General features: G+C 35.4%; 1 protein-coding gene across 1 annotated transcript in view; it reads right to left on the bottom strand.

Annotated features, from left to right (window-relative positions):
• Nucleotides 1-20,041, bottom strand: part of ABCA13 (ATP binding cassette subfamily A member 13) — a 173,374-nt gene that overhangs the window by 33,541 nt on the left and 119,792 nt on the right. Inside the window, exons 43-49 of the mRNA XM_066326804.1 lie at nucleotides 16,718-16,772; nucleotides 15,898-16,075; nucleotides 13,159-13,274; nucleotides 8,773-8,929; nucleotides 7,584-7,837; nucleotides 7,109-7,301; nucleotides 5,770-5,879 (exon numbers count right to left, since the gene is read on the bottom strand). Of these exons, the coding sequence (XP_066182901.1) occupies nucleotides 5,770-5,879; nucleotides 7,109-7,301; nucleotides 7,584-7,837; nucleotides 8,773-8,929; nucleotides 13,159-13,274; nucleotides 15,898-16,075; nucleotides 16,718-16,772 (1,063 nt within the window). The remainder of the gene's footprint in view (nucleotides 1-5,769; nucleotides 5,880-7,108; nucleotides 7,302-7,583; nucleotides 7,838-8,772; nucleotides 8,930-13,158; nucleotides 13,275-15,897; nucleotides 16,076-16,717; nucleotides 16,773-20,041) is intronic.

Genomic DNA, 20,041 nt, shown 5'->3' with positions numbered 1-20,041 from the left:
AATACCACATACATATATATCTGCTTCTGCAGAGAGATAAATTCTGTTAATTAGTCAAAATGAAATATAAATTTACAAATTACAAAAGTACTTAGACATTTCATTGTAGTCATAACTGCACATTCAATTCAGTGCATACTAATGCTCAATTAACATTACAAAAAATCAAGGTTAAAATGTAATTAATGTAACTATAGCTTCAGTATAATTAGACTAATTATACTGATATACAGTGTAAAAACAGCCATTTCAGCCATTATATTGATGTAAATTTATTCTTCCTTTCAAGTTAAGCTATTTGAACTACATTTTAATTATTTATCAGGCTGAATATCGTACCTATCAAAAGAGTTGAAGTTCTAGCTATAAAGAAATATTTTACTTTTCCCTCTTTGTAGAGCAGTTCTTTGGTCTTATGACTTTGTAATCCAACAGCTGAGACAACTGACACTTAATTCGAATAGGATGGGGAATTGCTGTCATGGAGGATCTCTGTGCAGAAGGAAGACAGAAATTCATGGGAGATAAATTAATTACACAAGGAAGACTGCCAAATGCTTCAGTCCTTGATGGGGCAACTTATGAACAAGATGTCACCTGGTTTATCTATTTTTTTGTATACGCATCCCACTACATTCTAAGTACGAACGGAAAGTCACCTCCATTCAGTAAAGTACAAAAGAAAAGACTGCAAAATACAGGGCACCAAGAAGGCAAACAACCACCAGTCACATTATTCATTATTTTACATTGACCTTGCCATGACACTTAAAAGGATTTTGACACTTTCTCTTCAAAGCTGTGTTTAGCTCTCCTCACTTGAGAGAGGTTTTATGACAGAGTCACTAAAGAGGATTAAACACAAGTACAGAAAGGGGAAGAAAACAAAGCTTGGCCAAAGTACACACAAACACAAAAAAGTGGAACAGATGTACAATATCTGCTGATACATTAGCCCAGCAGACATTCAAAGACTATGAAGACTCACTTTGTTCTCCTTTGTTATACCACTTTGTTAAGTGTCAGCTTTTCTTTGTACATATTTAATGCAGACCTTACTTCTTCAAGCTGTTTGACAGAAAAAGTAACTACAAAAATGTTTACAGTTTCACACACTACCTTTCATTTAGACAGCTCCCACCCTGGTGGCAATCTAGTTATGGCAGTAGAGCCAAGCATGAGATAATTTTAGTCCATTTTTACTTTTGTAGAGCAACAGCTGTGTTACAGAGAACACAAAGAACTCTTCTAATTGTCAAGCAGACCATGCAGTTAATTACTAAACACATTTAAGCTTCAGAACTCTTTCAAAGCCTGTCTCCTAATGTCTCATAAAGCCATACTTTTTGAATAAAATAAAATAAAATAAAATAAAATAAAATAAGCTACTTTCTAGCAATTAACCTTTTTGTTTTGGGTATTTCTGCCCCTTATGAAATGTTCTGCTGGTACTTTTCTATCACTATTTTGTTTCCAAGCCTTCTGAAGTAATTGTTTCAATGTTGCTTTTTCATTTCGCACCCTTCAGTACTGGAGTGGCAAATATCTCTAATATGGAGACACACTCTCTAGAAACCAATTACTGCTCTGTTTCATTTGCACAGATATGCCACTGATAACAGCAATATTAATGAGATACAACAAAGAGTAAAAAAGTAAAGTCCCCTGTGAAAGACATTATCTTCACAAGATTAGCTGTGATTGGTGATAAATTCCTATTATTTCTCTGACTGGACTAATTTAATCATATAACAGTAACAAATAGAATGGGCCTGAAAAGGTTATATAGGTTCCCTAAAACATTTTCTGCAGAGGGATAGGAAAATTTTAAAAAACCCAGGTTTTTTAGACTGCTCAGCTTGTATACTATAAATGTGCCTTGGTCAAACAAATTGTAGGATACAAAGTTCAGGAGCATAGTGTATCGAAAATATCTACTTAATTTGTAATATATCAAAAAGAGAAAACCCCAATTAAAACAGATCAGAAGGCTTCCCTCCCCCAAAATCATTTCCCACCAAAGAAGGCCAGGAAAAAACAATTTGCAGAAAAGATGAATGCAGCTCTAGTATTTAACGAACGTTCCCACTTAATGACACCCTAACTTATGAATCCCAGTGATACTGAAAACTAACATATATAATACCTTGCTTCTATGGATTTTATTAGCTTTTGTTATGAAAACAGCCACAAATCTCTCTCAGATTATTAAGAATGAGCTCAATTTTTTTGTGGTACTAAGCATTCAGCAAACAAACAACCTAGAGGCCAACAAATCTTTAATAGTACTTCAAGATGTAGTGAATCTGCTCTTATGCCCTGTTAAAAAAGGAAGTTCCTACTCAGATATATTTTAAATTTCTTTGAGATTATAGCAGCAGTTCCTTAAATACAAGTTGATTATTGGCGTGTGAGGCTTGTTCTTTATAACCCTTGGCACTTCCAAGATGTTTTAGGTTGACCTTTTAAAAATTCTACTTGGCATTCAACTTACACCTTTGAAAAATCTCATCTTCCATTTCTAGAATTCGTGTTGTTCCAAGTTATAATAGATAAATAATAAAAATTCCAATAAAATTCAAGGCCATTATCAGTGCACCTGGCTCAAAAAGACACACCTGATTTTATTTTAAATTCAGTGTCAATCAGGAAAATATATACATGGATTTGTTTGGTATCTTTGTTTTTAAATTTGTTTTTTAAACCAGAAACTTTCAAGCATACTTACTGAAGGAAATGGAAATTGTTATGAATCAAGGATTTTCTAAATGGAATAAAATTAGTTAGGTTCTCCAATGTTTATAATAGTAATTTTACATGTTGTTATATTTAATTATTTGATCATGAAGAATACATCATCAAGGTAGAATTAGATTAGACATTAGGAAGAAATTCTTCACTGTGAGGGTGGTGAGTCAGAGGAACAGGTGGCCCTGAGAAACTGTGGATGCTACATCCATGGATGTTACCAAGGTTAGATGTAGCTTTGATTAAGCTGGTCCAGTGGAAAGTGTCTCTGCCCATGGTGGGGGGGTTGGAACTCCGTGATCTTAAAGCTCCCTTCCAACCCAAACCATTTTATGATTCTGTAAGGGATCCATCAGACTACAGTGTCTGGTCCTTTCATGGTGACAGAGGACAAAAGACGTGTTCTTTCCAATCAAACACAGAAGAGGTGGGATCTACATCTAAGCTGCATTATTCATCAGGAATGGGTAATCAGAACTAATGTTTTTATGGAATCTCCTTCATTATGTAAATTTTAAACAAAAATTCTAGTTCTGCTGACCAAGAAATGTTCTGAAGCAGTGACAAGCAGCTGCTTTCTTCCACTGACTGCAGTCTCTGTGCCAGGAGCACCAAGCTTCTGAATACACTACCAGAGTATTCGGAACTACCAGAGTAAGGAAAGGAGAAGCCTTCTTACCATAATATCCCCCTTCTTTCTTTTGTAGGAGTCATAAATGCAAACCAATCCACATAAAGTTCCCTGCAATTAGAATTTTAGTCATCCTTAGCTGCTGAAGAATGGTTCTCCAGACCTGTTGGGGTTACCATCTCACCTCTGGAAGAGCTAGCAAACTTGCCTCTTAGTGATTTTCTGGAATACCAGCAACACAATGCACCATGATCTGCTCAACAGCAGTCTCCAAAATATGAAGCAAGGAACAAAGTTAAGAGGGACATAAATTTCTTCTCACAGCTTCAAATTGTTTATTTCTCTAAGTTCAGCTACTGTATAATAGCAGCTCTTGCTGAAGGTTGCCTTCTTGAATTAGCATTTAAGTTTTGAAAACTTGGGAATATGGGATTTTCACTCACTTCAATCCCCATAAACACAAAAAAATCCATAAACTCAATTGACATCATCATAATACAAGGTGATAATTAATGTTGTCAAGGGTATTTTGTACACCCAAATTCAGTTGTCTAAGGCTTTCTCTCAAGCCTCCTAAATGTGTCAAATTTCATTACCGATGTTTTAGTATATGGTAAATAACATTGCATCTTAATGTATGCTTTCATGTTGGATTTATAAAGCACAGCATAGGAAATGAAAGTGACACACACAATGTCCAGGGACAACATTTAGCCTACTGTCAAAAGTCAATACCATACTAAAGTTGACCTCAGAAGTATTTTTATCTGTTTAGCCAGAGGTACGTAACAACACAGCTGATAAAAGGAATCCAGGAATTGTTGAATTGTTTTGTAATTTATTTTTTAAAATTATTTTAGGGAGTTCTAAAAAAATACATGGTAGTCAGCAAACATCCTGTCAGTGTCTAATGTTATAAATTTATATTTTCTTTCAAGTAGACATTAAAATTTTGGAATTGTCACACCAGATCAAATCATTTGCCCATATACAGACCTGAGAACTGCATTGCACAGGGACAGCCATATGTGATCCATGAATACACAGGTGAGACCCAAGGCAAGTCCCATAAAATCTACAGAAAAATACTGCTCAGAATTTAAACAAAACACAGGAGCTTAAATGACCTGATGGCAATATTTTATATTAAAAAAAATATATTTACTCTCCAACTCTCAAGTACTCTGCAGACTCACGCTATAAACTTCTGACTTCCATCATATCCTGGTACAAAGCCATCCACCAGTTCCAAAAAGTAACAAATGTTGATTTTTATCTAGTTTCAAATAATTTAATTTTTAATTTTGCTTAATGTCTAAAAAAAATCGTCTTCTGTTTAAGAAAGAAAATTATAAAATTTAAAATGTCTGGAAAATTATAAATTAAAACAACCATCTTAAAATTCTCTCTAACCATTTTAAAGTCTTACTCATGTCACTTCTCTTAGGAATAACTTTCTCAAAATCTGTTTGGTTTTTTAAATAATTTCTGCTTTTTGATCAACATTTTTTATGACTTTCTATGCAAGATAATGAAAAAACGCACTAAAGTAAAATTATGTTTGCTAGTGGTGAAATTGTTCTTTTCAAAAGTGCAAATTTTCCAGAAAACTGAAGCGTTTGATTTCTAAACCAAACCAATGTAACTTGCCACTTCAAAATTTTAAAAATTCTTCCTTTAAAAATTTCTAAATTAAACTCTTGACCTGTCCTTGTTCAAAAAATTATTTGAAATGTACATCATCTAGGAAAAGAAAAAAAGCCCCAAATCCATTTATATATGTGCATATGTGTATTTACTACTGACTGAAAAAAATAACTTTCTTTCCCCTCCAATTTTGCTCGGGAAAATTAAAAGTATTGATTACATCTAACCCAAAGTCCATTATTCGTTTATCACTACATGAGAATGATAAATCTCACCAACAATACCTCTTATCCTAATTACATAGCATACAGATCAAGTAATTGTTTAATGACTCTGAAGTACATAAGTGTAAGAAAATATTTCAAAATTACCCACTTGAAGCACATCTTATCAGCATAAACCTGGAAAAGTTTCAGTGTAGTACTTGTAGGGAGATATACGCCAAGGGATTTTAACATATGTTAAGATCTTTTTTTAAATTTTAAAATGATATATGTTAAGTCTTCTTAGAGTTTCTCTTTTGCTACCAGACAAGTTTATTCTCAATTAACAGAGCTGTCAAACAGAATTATGTAATGCTAAAATGCTTTTCCACAGAGATTTAACAGCAACAAAGCAATATACATTTAAAAGGGAACAAAATAGATCCCTAGAGTACAGTAAAAAGGACTGAAGACGTGCTGAGTCTTTGATCCTGTGCATTATCAATTAGCACTATTCTGATCAAACCCTGTGTTATTTACCCCGTAGGAGTCCTGATAACAGCACGTCCTGCAGATGGGATGATATCTCCAGTCAGCATCTTAAATGTTGTACTTTTCCCAGCTCCATTTGTTCCCAGGAGTCCAAAACACTATCAGAGGTATTGAAAAAAAAAAATCAATATGCTATACTGAAAAAAATAAGAAATATTAGCCCTTCAAATTTTTTCCCTTTCCACATTTCCTACTGCATGTTTGTAAGAAACTGTATATGGATATAATGTGTGTGCAAATTCCCTTTTCCACAGAAAATCAGTTTTAAAAAAATGTGTATATATATCTTGATTACCTCCTAATTACTAAGAGTGACTTATTTAGGATTCTAGCCCTCCCCAACAATTAAAGCCATTGTTTTTCGATATTATTAGTAAATGTTACATTTGAACAGGAGGATTTTAGGTCCTGCTTCCAAACTCTTTATATCAGTCCCCAGAGTCAATATTTCCAAGCTTCTTATGAGCTCCTTCACTCTGTACAAGTGAACACCAAACATCCAAGAGACTTATTTTGAACTCTTATTTCAGGCCCCTAACTGCAATGATTTAATGCTTAAGCTAGGATAGGATTCATATTAAGTGTACACATAGTCCTTTATGATTTTTAAATACTTTTTCATTATTTTTTTTATTTATTGATAGGCTTTAATAAACAATAACATCCTCCTGGTTACCTCAGTTACAGCTGATCAATAAGCAGCAGGACATCTCTGCACCTGTGCTGCTATGTGCAAGTTTCTCAGATCCTCCAATTTTATATTAGCGATCAAGAAAAGTCTTTTCTTACTCAGTAGTTTAGAAATTAATATCTGTAACTCCACAAACCATCCAAATAATGAATAAAATCCCCCAACACAAACATGCCCAGCCCTACATTTCAATTTATTTAAATAGTTTGTTTGTTATGTATATTTAAAGGCACTGTGATGATTTCAGGATGGGAACTAAAAGTGTGCTGTGGTAACAAATTCAGGATTCAGTCCACAGTTTGCTATTGAGTTGGGTACTCTGCTCTTTGAACACTAAACTGCTATGCTACCTTACTTGCTTTTTATGGTAGCCTATAATACAGTAATTTGATAAAGATAAGCAAGAAGCAAAAAAAATTAAGACTCTGATGAATGCTTAACCAAAAAATAAAAGAACAGTTACTTCTTCAAGCACCACTAGAGTTTCTGTTTTTATCCAGTTTTATCAGTTACTACAACTGAAATTTTTCTGCGTCTATCTACAGACCTGTCACTGTAGACACACTGAGTAGGTCTCAACAATTGCCTAGAATAAAGTGTTAATTTATAAAAAGGGAAAAAGAGGGACCTCTTTACCTCTCCCCTTGGTATGCCCAAGCTTATGTTTTCCACAGCTGTGTTCTTCTTACTGAAACCTCCATAACACTTCCTGAGGTTGTACAGAAGTAGGACATCATTACCAGTTCTTCCACCAAAGAGTCTCTGTCGCTCCATTTCTACATCAACATCTTCTGAAGGGCTGTCCATGCTGTTAACTGAGCAATGACCACTACAACAGAGGATGACAATCAGTGATACATGGCAAACTGGTCACTGCTCTGATCTGCATAACTCTTATTTTCCTGTTCGTAATACCTTAGCAGTTGGCGATGAATTATCATCAGAATTCAGGGGAAAACACCTACTTGCATTTTTTTCTGTAGTTTGCATTAATTCAGGTACACCATGTTATCTGAAGGATTTCTCTTCCGTTGTTCAAAGAAACACACCATTTTCATTCTCCAAAAATTAGTTCAGTGACCACTGTGTCAGAATACAAATGATAACACACCTTGGTTTCCAGAGGAGATCCCAATGAAGGAAAAGACGTAAAAGAAGTAGTAGTGTTCCCTGAAGGGACATTTCCACAAAAATCCAGCCCAGGAAATCCATCTCAAAGGGGCTCACGTAAGAATCTATTCCAAAGTTCCTGGTCAGGTCAAACTTGATCTGATTGTACGAAAGCTCTATTAAACCCTGGCCTAGGCAGAATTGTGGGAATATGATGAATGCCCATTTGAGGATATTGTAGATGTTCTGAAAACTCTGCATTAAGACATGGCAAGGATGGAGGAAAATAAAGAACAAAGGGGAAAAAAATTAGTTTTCTCCAACAACCTAATGAGCACACTTGCAAAACTGGATACTGCATTCAAATCTCGCTCATGGTAAACTGAATTCTAAAGTGCACACTGTGAACTATTTTGGGGACATGGTTTGTATCATATTGTATTTTAGACTTTCTACAGTCATGGCATTTTAATCTTAGTTGAAGTTTACAGAGGGTACCAAAACACATGTAGCCATGATTGTTCTATTTTCTTAAATTTTTAATATTTGAATACTATGAAATCTAAATCATCAACTTAAACCCAAGAGAATACTGAATTTGCTTACACACTTGCATAACACATAATCCAGATTTTAGTTCAAACATCAAGTTTTTGACCTGTACATGAATAGAGAATCAAACCTATTCTGAAACTTCTTTCCATCAAGTTGTTTAAATACCATTATGACTAATTAAAATTACATACATTTAGTGAGAATGCACTGTATAAATTGCTGTTCATACAGTGTATTAGTGATCCTAGGAATATGCAGCTTATCTCTTATGTCAATATTATTCAAACACATTTTACAATGCATATAATCTATTTAATGGACCAGAACAGCTCCCATTATGTGCCAATTACAACTTAATGGTCTAGAAAATGTCAAAGTTTCAATTAACACCGTTTTTCCATTATTACAGCATGCTTTTTTGGGTCATAGTCAAGTTAAAATTCAGGATGGTAACAGTCAATACACAATATTCTAGGACAGAAAAATCATGAATATTTTAAAACCATATAGTTTTCTTCTGGAAAAATAATATTATCTGTATAAATATATAAACACACATATGAACACTCTCAAATACATGCATGCATGCATGTGTATCAGTTATGAAAAAGGTAAACCAAAGACTTTATACTGACCTGCACTTTGGAAATTATAGCTAACAAGCGAGGCAAGAGAGTCACCAGCATGGTACACAGGCCAAACACAAAATTTAAGGAGATGTAAGAAATAAAAGCTACATCTGAACTTGAGAAGAATCTGGATACAAGATACATCCAAGGTAAAGTCGCGTATCTGAAAGATTAAAGAAACAAAACTGTCATAAGTAAGTTATGGTTTTGCCTCATCACCTCCCAAAAAGTCAGAAAAAAACCAAAAATTATTGTTCCCTATTTTTAAGACAGGCAAAAACTCTTCATAATAAGTGATTAAAAAAGGAACAAATTTGGGGTACATATTTTTCAAAAATTTGGCTTGAACTTCCCTAGATATACTCATATTTACTGCCATCTTATGTGAAGATATGATCCATTTTTGCACGTATCAGCTGCATATATTTACTCTGTTCCAGATAGCTCACAATCCTGATTTCTGAATGATTACAAACCCATGCACCTTAGCAAGCCTCTTACACAGATGTAGAAATAAAATCATATATTTAAAGCTTTAATCATGGATACTGAGCAGTTATCTTTTCTGAGAGGCTTTCATAGAATGAAAAACAATAATATGAAGGAAGTAGTGAGAAAATAAAGAGAAGAAAAGGAAGTAAAAACCAATAATTTTTGAACTGGAAATAATATCTGTACCAGTGATATGTGAGAATTGAAAAATCCTACAGACCATGTTATTACCTTAACTAGGTTGTCAGCAGAGTAATACCTATCAAAAATGAGTGCACAGCACTATGAGGATAAGACCTAATGTCCATGGCTACATCATCTTCAATGAGAATGTTTAAAGGGAGGAGTAAGGCAAACAATGCCTATCCAGAATGAAGCACACATTTTTATTTATTTTTAAAGAGATATTAATAAAGATTAAAACAAGGCCCGGGCAATCAGAGCATGCATGCCATGTAAAGAAAATTTATTTTCCATTCAACGTAGTGAAGATGTATCTACCAAACAAGCAGTACATAGACTGCAGGAGCATAGGTATCAGCACACACTATTACAATTAAGTATTATGAAGTGCATATATATAAACACTTTCTATATAATATTAATATGCATAACTGGCTTAATAGTGAGCTCAATGCAGGAGCAACTAGCCAAAAATCTGTGAATTCATTTCTTCAGCGCCTTAAAGTGCAGTTTAGATTATTAAATTAAATCATAAAAGTCCCCTTTGAACTCAGTATTCTGTACTTTATATTAATCTTTTCTATTGGAGAATGCAAAAAATCCTTTACCTTAAAAAAAAAAAATTGCAAAACCTGCTGGGAAGTAATAATAACATTATCTTCAGTTTACAGGAAGATAAAGGTTAAATGACTCAATGTTTGGGTCTCAAATGAAATTGTAAGTATTCAAGATCCCACTATACTTTTCAGCATCCTTTTGCCAGTCTTAATCACACCATCTATTCTTCCTTTCATGTCCATATGAAAATCACTGTTCTCAGAATAACAATATCATAAATACAAGTCCATCCTCAGGAAAGAGACATGATTTACAGTGCTGTTGCTCTGTTGTAAATGAAAGCAAAATTTGATTTCTTTGCTTATAGCTGCTAAGAAATGAGTAAGACTTTCAGATTCCTAAAGCTACATGATGTTCAAATACAGCCTTTAAAGTTGTGGCCGTCACACCTACATTTCTATCCTCTTTCTCTTCCTTCAGCTGCAGTTGCAATTTAGTATTTTCTAATATAAAAGACAGAACATTCTGAACAAAACTGCTTAAGCATTTGGACTAGAAAACACCTCTGCAATCATCTAAAAGAGAAAAAGATGTGGTTTAGTTACATTTTTAAAGGAAGTCACTCTTAAAGTAGCGCACTAAGAAACTTGATTATTCTTTCAAGCACATCCTCCTCTCTGTAACTTTTTTATATAACTGGGCTACTTTTATCTTTACTCTAGATCAGAAAATCTGCACAAGTGTATCCTGAAGAGAAAAACATTTTTAAAGGAAAAAAATGCAGATTATGATGGCATGCAGATGAATGAGGACTATATGCACAGCGCAGGGGAAGAATAAAGCAGCCACAATAGGCTTCATCAAACTTATAGTGTAGCTAGGCTGAATAAATGATAAATTAGGAAAAGTGGTAACTCTAAAGTTTATCAATGTCCTTGAGACATGTTAAACTTACAGACAGCTATTGGATCTTTCGTGTATGTAAATACACACTGAATACACAGATTTTCTTGTTAAAAATCACTGCAACATCTGTTATGTCAGCCAAAACTGAACAGTACAGGAGGGATTATATTGAGCTGATTAATCTCCATCTGCATGCAGCCAACAAAATAAGATCTATTTTCATTCAATGAATTACTTTTCTTTTTCTAAACACTCAAAGTTTTATTCCACATTTTGGTTAAATCAATGCTAGCATAACTGGCATTTTTTAGTACACTGTGGGCAGGGCCAAAGCCCATAGCACACCAGAAAAACCTGTCATGACTTCAGCAGACATGCAGGTCATTACTGTGTGCTTCAATTGCTGCTTGGCTAAGATTTCTATAGAAGCCTATGCCTCACTAGTATGACAGCAACCGGATCACAAGAAGGATTCAAATGTGGTAAAGCTAACAAAAAAAAGGTGTGAGATTTCATAGTGAGAAATCTTTGCACTAAGACTGGTTAGAATTTGCGCCTTTGACCTGAAGGAATCACTTGATGGAAGTGCAGAAGAAAGGAAGTGAGGGTGATACAAAGGAAAGCTACAGAGAAGAGGAAATTATGAATTTTGGATGTTTCATACAAGTTAACATCCTAGCATCATGACCTCTAGAATATTTCATACTAGTTTGTCTTGTCACATCCAGGAAAGATGAGCTCAAACTGGAATTACAAGGAAAAATTATAAATAGAATTATGCAAGGAATCTGCAAGGTTTTACAAGACAGGACTTGGCTTGATTTGGCTTGCAAAAGGCATTTGATGAAAGACAATTATGAAGTATGGTTCTGAATAAACTTGGGCTAGAATTTCCAATAAAAGATCCAGCTTTGAGGATACCTAAACAGTTTCCAAAAATGAGTTGCTGGAGGTTCAAAACCTGGAAAGCAGTTTCAAGGTACTATATAGTAAATTGGGGGATTTTTTGAAGGGTTTATCTGAGACTCTTCCTGGAATAGAATATGTCCTGATCTTGTAGAAGGTTCTTTCTTCTTTCCTTCCCTACCATTCCTTCATGAAACAGCTATATTTCATTATCTAAACATCTGTTGTATAAGATATGCACTCTCCCCTACTAGTGTAGCAACAATTAGTAGCTTGAAATAACTAATAAACTTCTCAGAAGCCTTTTCCTTTAACAATTCATCTTCACCACCTCTATCATCACCTTAGACAGAACATGGGAAGAGTTATTAGACCCTGTGTGTTTCAACAGACCTAAAATAAAATGTCTAAAAACAAATAACTTTTAAGTCAAATGCTATTGGAAATCTTACCCTGAAATCATGATGTATTACAGAAGCTGCACGTATACAACAAAACAACTTTAATTTTACCCTTCTAGTGACACAATAGAATAATTTGATTTGATATCAGATAATTAATTTGATTGATCGCAGGGCTGCAGACCTTACTTTTATAGAGATATCAATCCTCTGTTTAACCAGTTCTTTTAACCTTCTGTAAAAAAAATGGATTTATTTTTTTTGGGGGGGGGGGGTCATTGGTTGTTTGGGTTTTTTGTTTGATTTTTTTGTTGTTGTTGTTGTTATTTGTTTGCTTGCATTTGTGGGGGCATTTTCTGCTGGTCTTTTTTCTTTTTTTTTTTGGTTGCTGTTATTTTTTTTCATGTGAAGCTAAGCAAGAGAGTGGCATGGTAGAACTTTCCTTTCTTACAGTACTATTGGGAGACAATTCTCCAAACAGCCTACTACTTTACATTGGACAGATTTTTCATTGGAAATACAAACTCCTAGAGCTATGCTGAATTACAGAAAATGGTTACAGCTGTAATAAAAGCTGTTTAATTCCTTCTTGACAATATTCTGCACAGCAAAGCACTGAAATTCTGACCTATATTAATATTCCCTCATTTTCTGGAAGATAAGATACAATCAATTTCTAACAACAGACTACTATTACACGGGCTGAGTATCTTCTGATATTTGCATTAATTTTTTTTTTCAAATTGTGTGAGTAAATCTCCCTCCACTTTTTGTGTTTAATTTTCAAACTCACCTTTCATCCTGTTTTCTCAGTATATTTTGCTGAATCATAATCGTTTACAAAGACAGAAAACCATGCTTCCAGCAGCAGGTGCAAACTACATCTAAAGATCTATGTTTGTTTCTTAGAAGCTGTAATTCCATAGTAGCATTTCCAATCACATACCCAAAGAGTATCAGCAGGACAACAGTGGCTGCCAAGTTCTTCCGGAAAGTGAAGGCTGATAGCTGGAAGGCACTAATAACACCAACACACAGGGTGACTGGAACCATGTAAAACAGCTAGAAACAGAAGGAGAAAAAGCATTGAGCAGGTGAGCATTTCTTACTGGTCTTACCTAATTTTCTTAGAAAGGTTTTAAAAATTAGCTTCTCCATACTTGCAGTACAATTATACTATAAGTTAGGAAAAAATAGGCAGAAGAGCTTGGAGATTTGATACCTGCACTTGCTGTGAAACTGCCCTTTACACATGAAATAAACTGACAAGATAAAATCTGCCTACAGAATATCCCCCTTTATCCTATTTCTACTGACCTTTCCAATACATCTATTTAAAAAGCTAACTCTTCCAGATAATGAGTCCATGTGGGGCTATTGCTCCAAAACAACAAATTACACTGTGAATACAGAGACTTGGTTTCAGAAACAGGAGTTCCACTGATTGGTGCTGCATTCATATGGGAGAATAATGATACAATTTTAAAAGAGATTTTAATGAAGGACCATGTGTGCTGATGAAGCAAATTACATCTTTTATTGGGAATGGACAAAATATGTAAAAGCATTACAGCCATTAGGCAACAGGGAAAGCAGTTTTTCTGTTTAGTCTCTTGACATAACAGCAACCAAATTAATCAACCATACCTAACAGTGGCTGGGGTGGGATTGGGACAGGAGATTGATATCAAAGTATTCAAGAGAGATGGGCTCTGCTGGCAAATAGCAACGTCAGGATGCGAAAACCTGTGCTCAGCTCCATTTTCAGTGTCTGCCTGCTCTGTGCACTGAACCTGAGCTCACTAGAGCATTTACTGCCTCCATTTCTGCTTATGTAACATTTAGCGTTATGGCTTTAACATAATAGAATTGAGCTTCTGTGATACAACTGCAATAAAGGCAACTAATCAAGGTCTAGCTAAATACTCAGTGTAGAAAAACAACATACTGTTAAAATTAGAATTTCATGCTGAAGTACAATGAAAACATGTTCCAAATTAAACCAGAGGCCATCATATCTTTGCTACTGGGAAAACATACTACTTTTCTTTTTTTTTTAAGAGAAGGGCAATGGAGTAAAATGTAGATGGATGCAGTGTTATCACCTTATTCACAGTGTACCTTTTCTTTGCCATACACAAGTATCACAACATGCAACCCATAGATACATGCTTCAGTTTTCCTGAAGCAGTTTAAAAATATTGTAGAGAAATCAGAAAGCATTTGAGTCCCAATATTTTTCAATAGACCCGGGGTTTCTGTCTAGAAATAAATAAGTAACTTTAAAATCAAATTCTATCGGAAATCTTACCCTGAAATCAGGAAGTTGTGTATGTACAACAAAACAACTTTATTTTTGCCCCTCTAGTGTCACAAGTTTAATCTGGACAATATTTCTCTATTTCTCTTTAAATTTTCTTAGCATTTACACTTTTTCCATCTGTTGAACATAGTAATGAATATCATTCATGCCTATAAATACATTAAGAACAGCCTGATTCTCATGAGAGCAATTTCATAAATCAAATACTTCTCCAGGCCTAGTAAAGATTCTGCTGCCAGTAAAGCAGGACACAGCCTGTAATACTTAAAATACATAGAGAGGTTTAAAATTTGACAGTTCATATATTCATGTGTTCAGTGTCCCTAAATGATCTGTAGCACAATTAGCATTTAAAGCAGTGTCTGTTCTTTCCCACATCATGATTGATCATGCAGTACTGTGTTGAATTTGTGAGAACATTTTGAGAGATTGGCAAAAAATAATGAGAAGTTGACTTTGCTCACAAGGAGAAACTGAATGATGGACTGTTTTTTAACCAAGCCTTCTTATCTGAAGCAGCAGCAAAAAGAAATACTAAGACTGACTGGCCAAGTAAATAACATGTGCAAAAATGTGCTCTTACCTCAAGATTGCTCAAGTGTAAAAATTCTGATTTGAAGCATGGGCGAGTGAAGATCTAATGTTTCAGAATTAGAATGGTCTAAATGAAAACAGTGTTCCAAAAATTTCTGTTCCTGACAAGGGTATCATAGAATTCAACCTAAAGGTTGGAAAGGACCTTAAGAACATAAGGTCCAACCATTAATCCAGCACTGCCCAATCTACCACTAAACCACTTCCCTCAGTGCCATATCTATACTGCTTTTAAATACTTCCAGGGATGGTGACTCCACCACTTGTCTGTGCTGCCTCTTTCCAGTGCTTAACAAAAATAAAAGGTTCCCATCATAAGTATCTCTCATATTATCCACAACAACACATAACATAGTTATCCCTTAAAGCAGCTGACTAGTACTTTTTCAGTTTTCTCCGCTAATTTCTAAGGTTTTGCCAGTGCAGGGAAAAAAAAATTCAAAGTATAGAAATTCCTGCTATGAGCTGGTGTGTGTAAGATTCTTTCTGTCTAGGCCGATTAGCCAGCTTCATTTTATTTGTAAAAAAGTATAGAAGTATACATAGCTAAAACCAGTAAATCATTTATAATTCAACCTTGGGAAGGAAAGAACACCATCTCTACCCTGCATTAAAGTAGAAGTGGTGTTACCAGGTCAGGCAAGACCTGTCATTCTGTGCAATTCAAATCTTATTCATGTATCTTCTGACCCTATCTCCTTTTGCTCGTTTATACGAAACTAGCCTAAAATTTACACCTGAGCACGTGCTGCCTCAAATAGTACATACCATATCACAGCAGAAGTTAGCAAGCCAGTAAGTTTTGTAACCCAGACCCGTGATGTGTTGCAAGCGTTTTGTCCCAGATACTCTGTCTTTCACTATGGCAGTTCCAATGGATGCCGTGAGGATAGAGAAGCCCAGCATGATGCACAGTGCTACCCCACACTGACGAACATTCTCCATTCTAGAGTAAGAAGCAAAACAGTGCAAGGAAAACACAGTGGGGAAAAACCCCTCAAATGCTAGCATTTTTTCAGGCCAACTTCTCACCAGAACACTAGACATTAGGACCTTAATCCTGATTGCAAACACCATAGAATCACAGAACGGTTTGGGTTGGAAGGGACCTTAAAGATATCTAATTCCAACACCCTGCAATGAGACAAAAAATGTCTCTACACCGTCCACAGCTAATTAAAGAATGACAACAAGATGTGTTAAGTTACAAAACTATAGGTCAGTTACAGAGCAAACCACGTGTCTCAGTTGTAAAGTGAAGCTTATGCAAATATTTTCCCTTTACCCAAAACTAAAATGTAAATCTCGAAAATCATTTGAAACAGTTACCCTGTTAAAAACATTAAGACACAATCAGCATAAATTCAGTATCTTTCTTTACAAAATACTGCAGCCATTTTTGGTATAAACAGTGGACTTGACAGACAGACCACACTAAAAAATGCTTTGCTCAGTAGAACTGAATTGTGTCCATCAATTCACAGCATCTATTTTCCAGTAAACATATATTCTTATTTGATTTATAGTTTCACTTGTCTGCTGATTGCTGCTATGAAACCATAGCAGCATAGTTTAAGAGTTTGCTCACATTTTGTCCTCATCCAACAAGGCTCCTCCATATGGTTGGCTGTAGAGTGTTATCCCTGTGAAAAGAAAAATAAATATTAAATCTCATTAAGGACTTCAAGTTCTGGAGTACACTGTTAACACTTGTTACACATATGAATAAAAAGGCTAAATACTAGGTTATCAACAGAAAGAGGTCAAACACCAACCTGCAAACCCAAATCTGTCTCCCACTGAGGTATTTCAAGAGTTTGGAACCACTAAACACTAATGAATAAACATAAGTAGTAGTTGCTTTTCTGCATTCTGAAGTTCAGAAATTGGTTCAACATATATATTGTACAGAATCTACATCACAGAAGAGACCAAATACAAAACCTAAAGTACAATTTGTTCATATACCTAATCTTCTGGGGTAAGGTAGATCATTACTGCAATTTATACACTTGATTTAAATTTCAGATTGGATCTTCCAGCAGTTTTTAGATTACTGATGTTTTGCTGAGAAAAACTGTTTAGTTTTTCACACACCCAAAATTCACACACCCCAAAAAATTCACATCTTTCATTGAAACTGCAGAGCTCTATATTAAAAACATGCCCAGTTTGGGAGACGAAGAAAAATCCTGCACTGGCAAAGAATTCCTAGGCTTATTTTGGTTCTTTTGGTGCAACCAATCTGTAGCAATCTAGCAAAAATAACTTTGGAATTGGAAGGTAGTTTATGAACAAAAGCTGTGTCTTTCTGCCTTTTTTCGTTTCAAGCAAAAGAAGAAAAATTGGGGGGGGGGGGGGGGTATGTGGGGAGGGGGTAGTGGTGAAGGTGTACAACATTGTCATTACAGAAGTTGCTGTTCCACTGGACTTGATGCTGATTGTGACTTATCTCTCCAGGTGTGCCTGACAGATGTGCCAGCTGTGCTGGTTTTGTGCTGGGTGGAATAAATTTTCCTCACAGTAGCTGGTATGGGAGTCTGTTTTGGATTTGGGCTGGAAACAATCTTGATAACACAGGGATGTTTTAGCTCTGCTTGAGCAGCACTTGGAGCCAAGATGTTTTCTGCTCCACCAGTGCGGAAAATGGGGAGTTGCACAGGGAGTTGGAAGGGGCCACAGTTGGGGTAGCTGACCCTAAGTGACCAAAGGGACATTCCATACTATATGGCATCATGACCAGCATGTAACATGGGGGTAGAATGAGGAATGGGAGGGATATTTGGAGTGATGACATTTGCCTTCCTAAGTCAATGTTAGGTGTGATGGGGCCCTGCTCTCCCGGGGATGGCTGAACTCCTTCCTGCCCACAGAAATGGGTGAATGAATTCCATGCTTTGCTTTGCTTGTTTGTGTAGCTTTTTTTTTTACTTATTAAGCTGCCTTTATCTTAATCCATGAATTTTATCACTTCTAATATTCTCCCTCACATGCTACTGGGGGAGAGTGAGCAAGCGGCTGTGTGAGTGGACCTTAAATGAAAACATGACATCAGCATTATTTGATTAATGTCTAAATAAATCTATGCTGTTCCAAATTAAAACAAAGATACAAACTTCATCCTAACAGCAATCATAATGTTTCCAGTATCTTTGATAAAGATATAAATTGTTGGTACCCTTAGACTGACTCTGTGGGGCACCACTTAACTGAGTTTGTTAAAGTCCAGCTGTATAAAGACAAAAAATATCTTCATTCTAGTAACAGTGCAATTTGACTAAGCACATATTTATTTTTCCTCTTTAATTTTTCATTCCTCATCTTTAAACCCAAGTAATCTAAACATCACTAAGTTGCTGCACAGTAAAAAGCTGAAAACCAGGGTGATTATTAGCTCACACACAAAACTTGTATAAGGTAAAGATTTTTCAAATAACAGTTAAATGCAGTACACTGAAGCCCAACGGTAGTTAGAAAAACAAAAGAAGATTCAAGCTGATAACATTTTGACGTATCACTAGTAGATACCTTGCTATTTGTAGAAGTCTTTCATGTCATGTGCCTTCAGGGACTGTTTAAAATTTTCCTTTGTTTTTCTTTTAAAGCATTAATTTTTTAAACAAGTGCTGCTATTTGTTCTGAAGCAAAACTGGCATATCAAAGAAAATTATTTTTTCCCACTGGAACCACTGAATTTCCATTTATGTAAAGGAGAAGTAGCATGACAGAAAAAAGTTTAGTTGACAGAAAGATTTTCTAGACTTTTCTAATGCTTGGATAAAAGTGGGCATATTAGAAAAATTATCATAGAATATGCAGAATTGGAAGGGACACACCAGGATCATCAGATCCAACTCCTGACCCTACACAGGACACCCTGAGAGTACACACTATGTTCCTGAGAACACTGAACACTTCTTGAACTCTCTCAGGTTGGTGCTGTGACCACTTCCCTGGGGAGCCTGTTCAGCGCCCACCCACCTTCTGGATGAAAACCTTTTCCTTTAGGATATCCCACCTAAAGCTCCCCTGGGTCAACTTCAGGCAATTTCCTCAAATCCTGTCGCTGGTCACAAGAGTGAAGGGATCAGTATCTGTCTCTCTATTTCCCCTCATGACGATGCTGAAGACTGCAATGTGGTCTCCCTTCAATTTCCTCTTCTCCAGGCTGAGAAAAGTGATCTCATCTACTTCTCATAAGGCTTCCCCTTCAAGCCCTTTATTATCTCTTTGGCCCTCGTTTGGGTGCTCTCTAATGGCTTAATGTCATTTTTATATTGTGGCACCCAAAACTGAGTATGATGTTTAAGGTGAGACCAGTGCAAAGTAGAGTAGGAAAATTCCCTTTCTTGCCCAGCAGCAAGACCTCAGGGGGGAACTAACAAAACTTTCAGATTACTGCATTGGTACTAGAGAAAAGTCTACAGCAGTTGACTTGGGTTCCATACACAGAAGAGCACTGCTTTAACTTTCTAGTGCAGAATAAAGGGAAACTGTGAAAAAGAGATAATTGCAGGGGAAAATAAAACCCCATGACATTAAATAGCATAATGCTCCTTGTAGTACTGTAGGATACAATACCAATCAAAAGGCAAATTACACTGAATTAATTTCCTTCTATGGAAGAGTCACAAAAAACTAATTACACTTCTTAAAAGTAGAAAATATTTTTGACAGTTATCTTCCATTTAAACCACGTAGATGAAACAAAGGATTATATTATCTTTTAATTTACACTCACAAATGAAATTAAATTTCACGAGATTGTGGCTTACAAGTAAGAAAAGTTTGATGCATTAAACTAAGTTAAGTTGTGTTTAGAATTCAAAATTTTATCACTGCATGAAATGTAACCCTTGCCTTTCATTTAGTATTTTAAGTTTCTTCAATTAGTCTGGGGCACAACAATCTC

Source organism: Sylvia atricapilla, chromosome 1 (genome assembly GCF_009819655.1).
Source record: "Sylvia atricapilla isolate bSylAtr1 chromosome 1, bSylAtr1.pri, whole genome shotgun sequence".
NCBI lineage: Eukaryota > Metazoa > Chordata > Aves > Passeriformes > Sylviidae > Sylvia > Sylvia atricapilla.
Note: the sequence above shows the minus strand (reverse complement) of the source record. Positions and strands in the feature narration are given on the sequence as shown.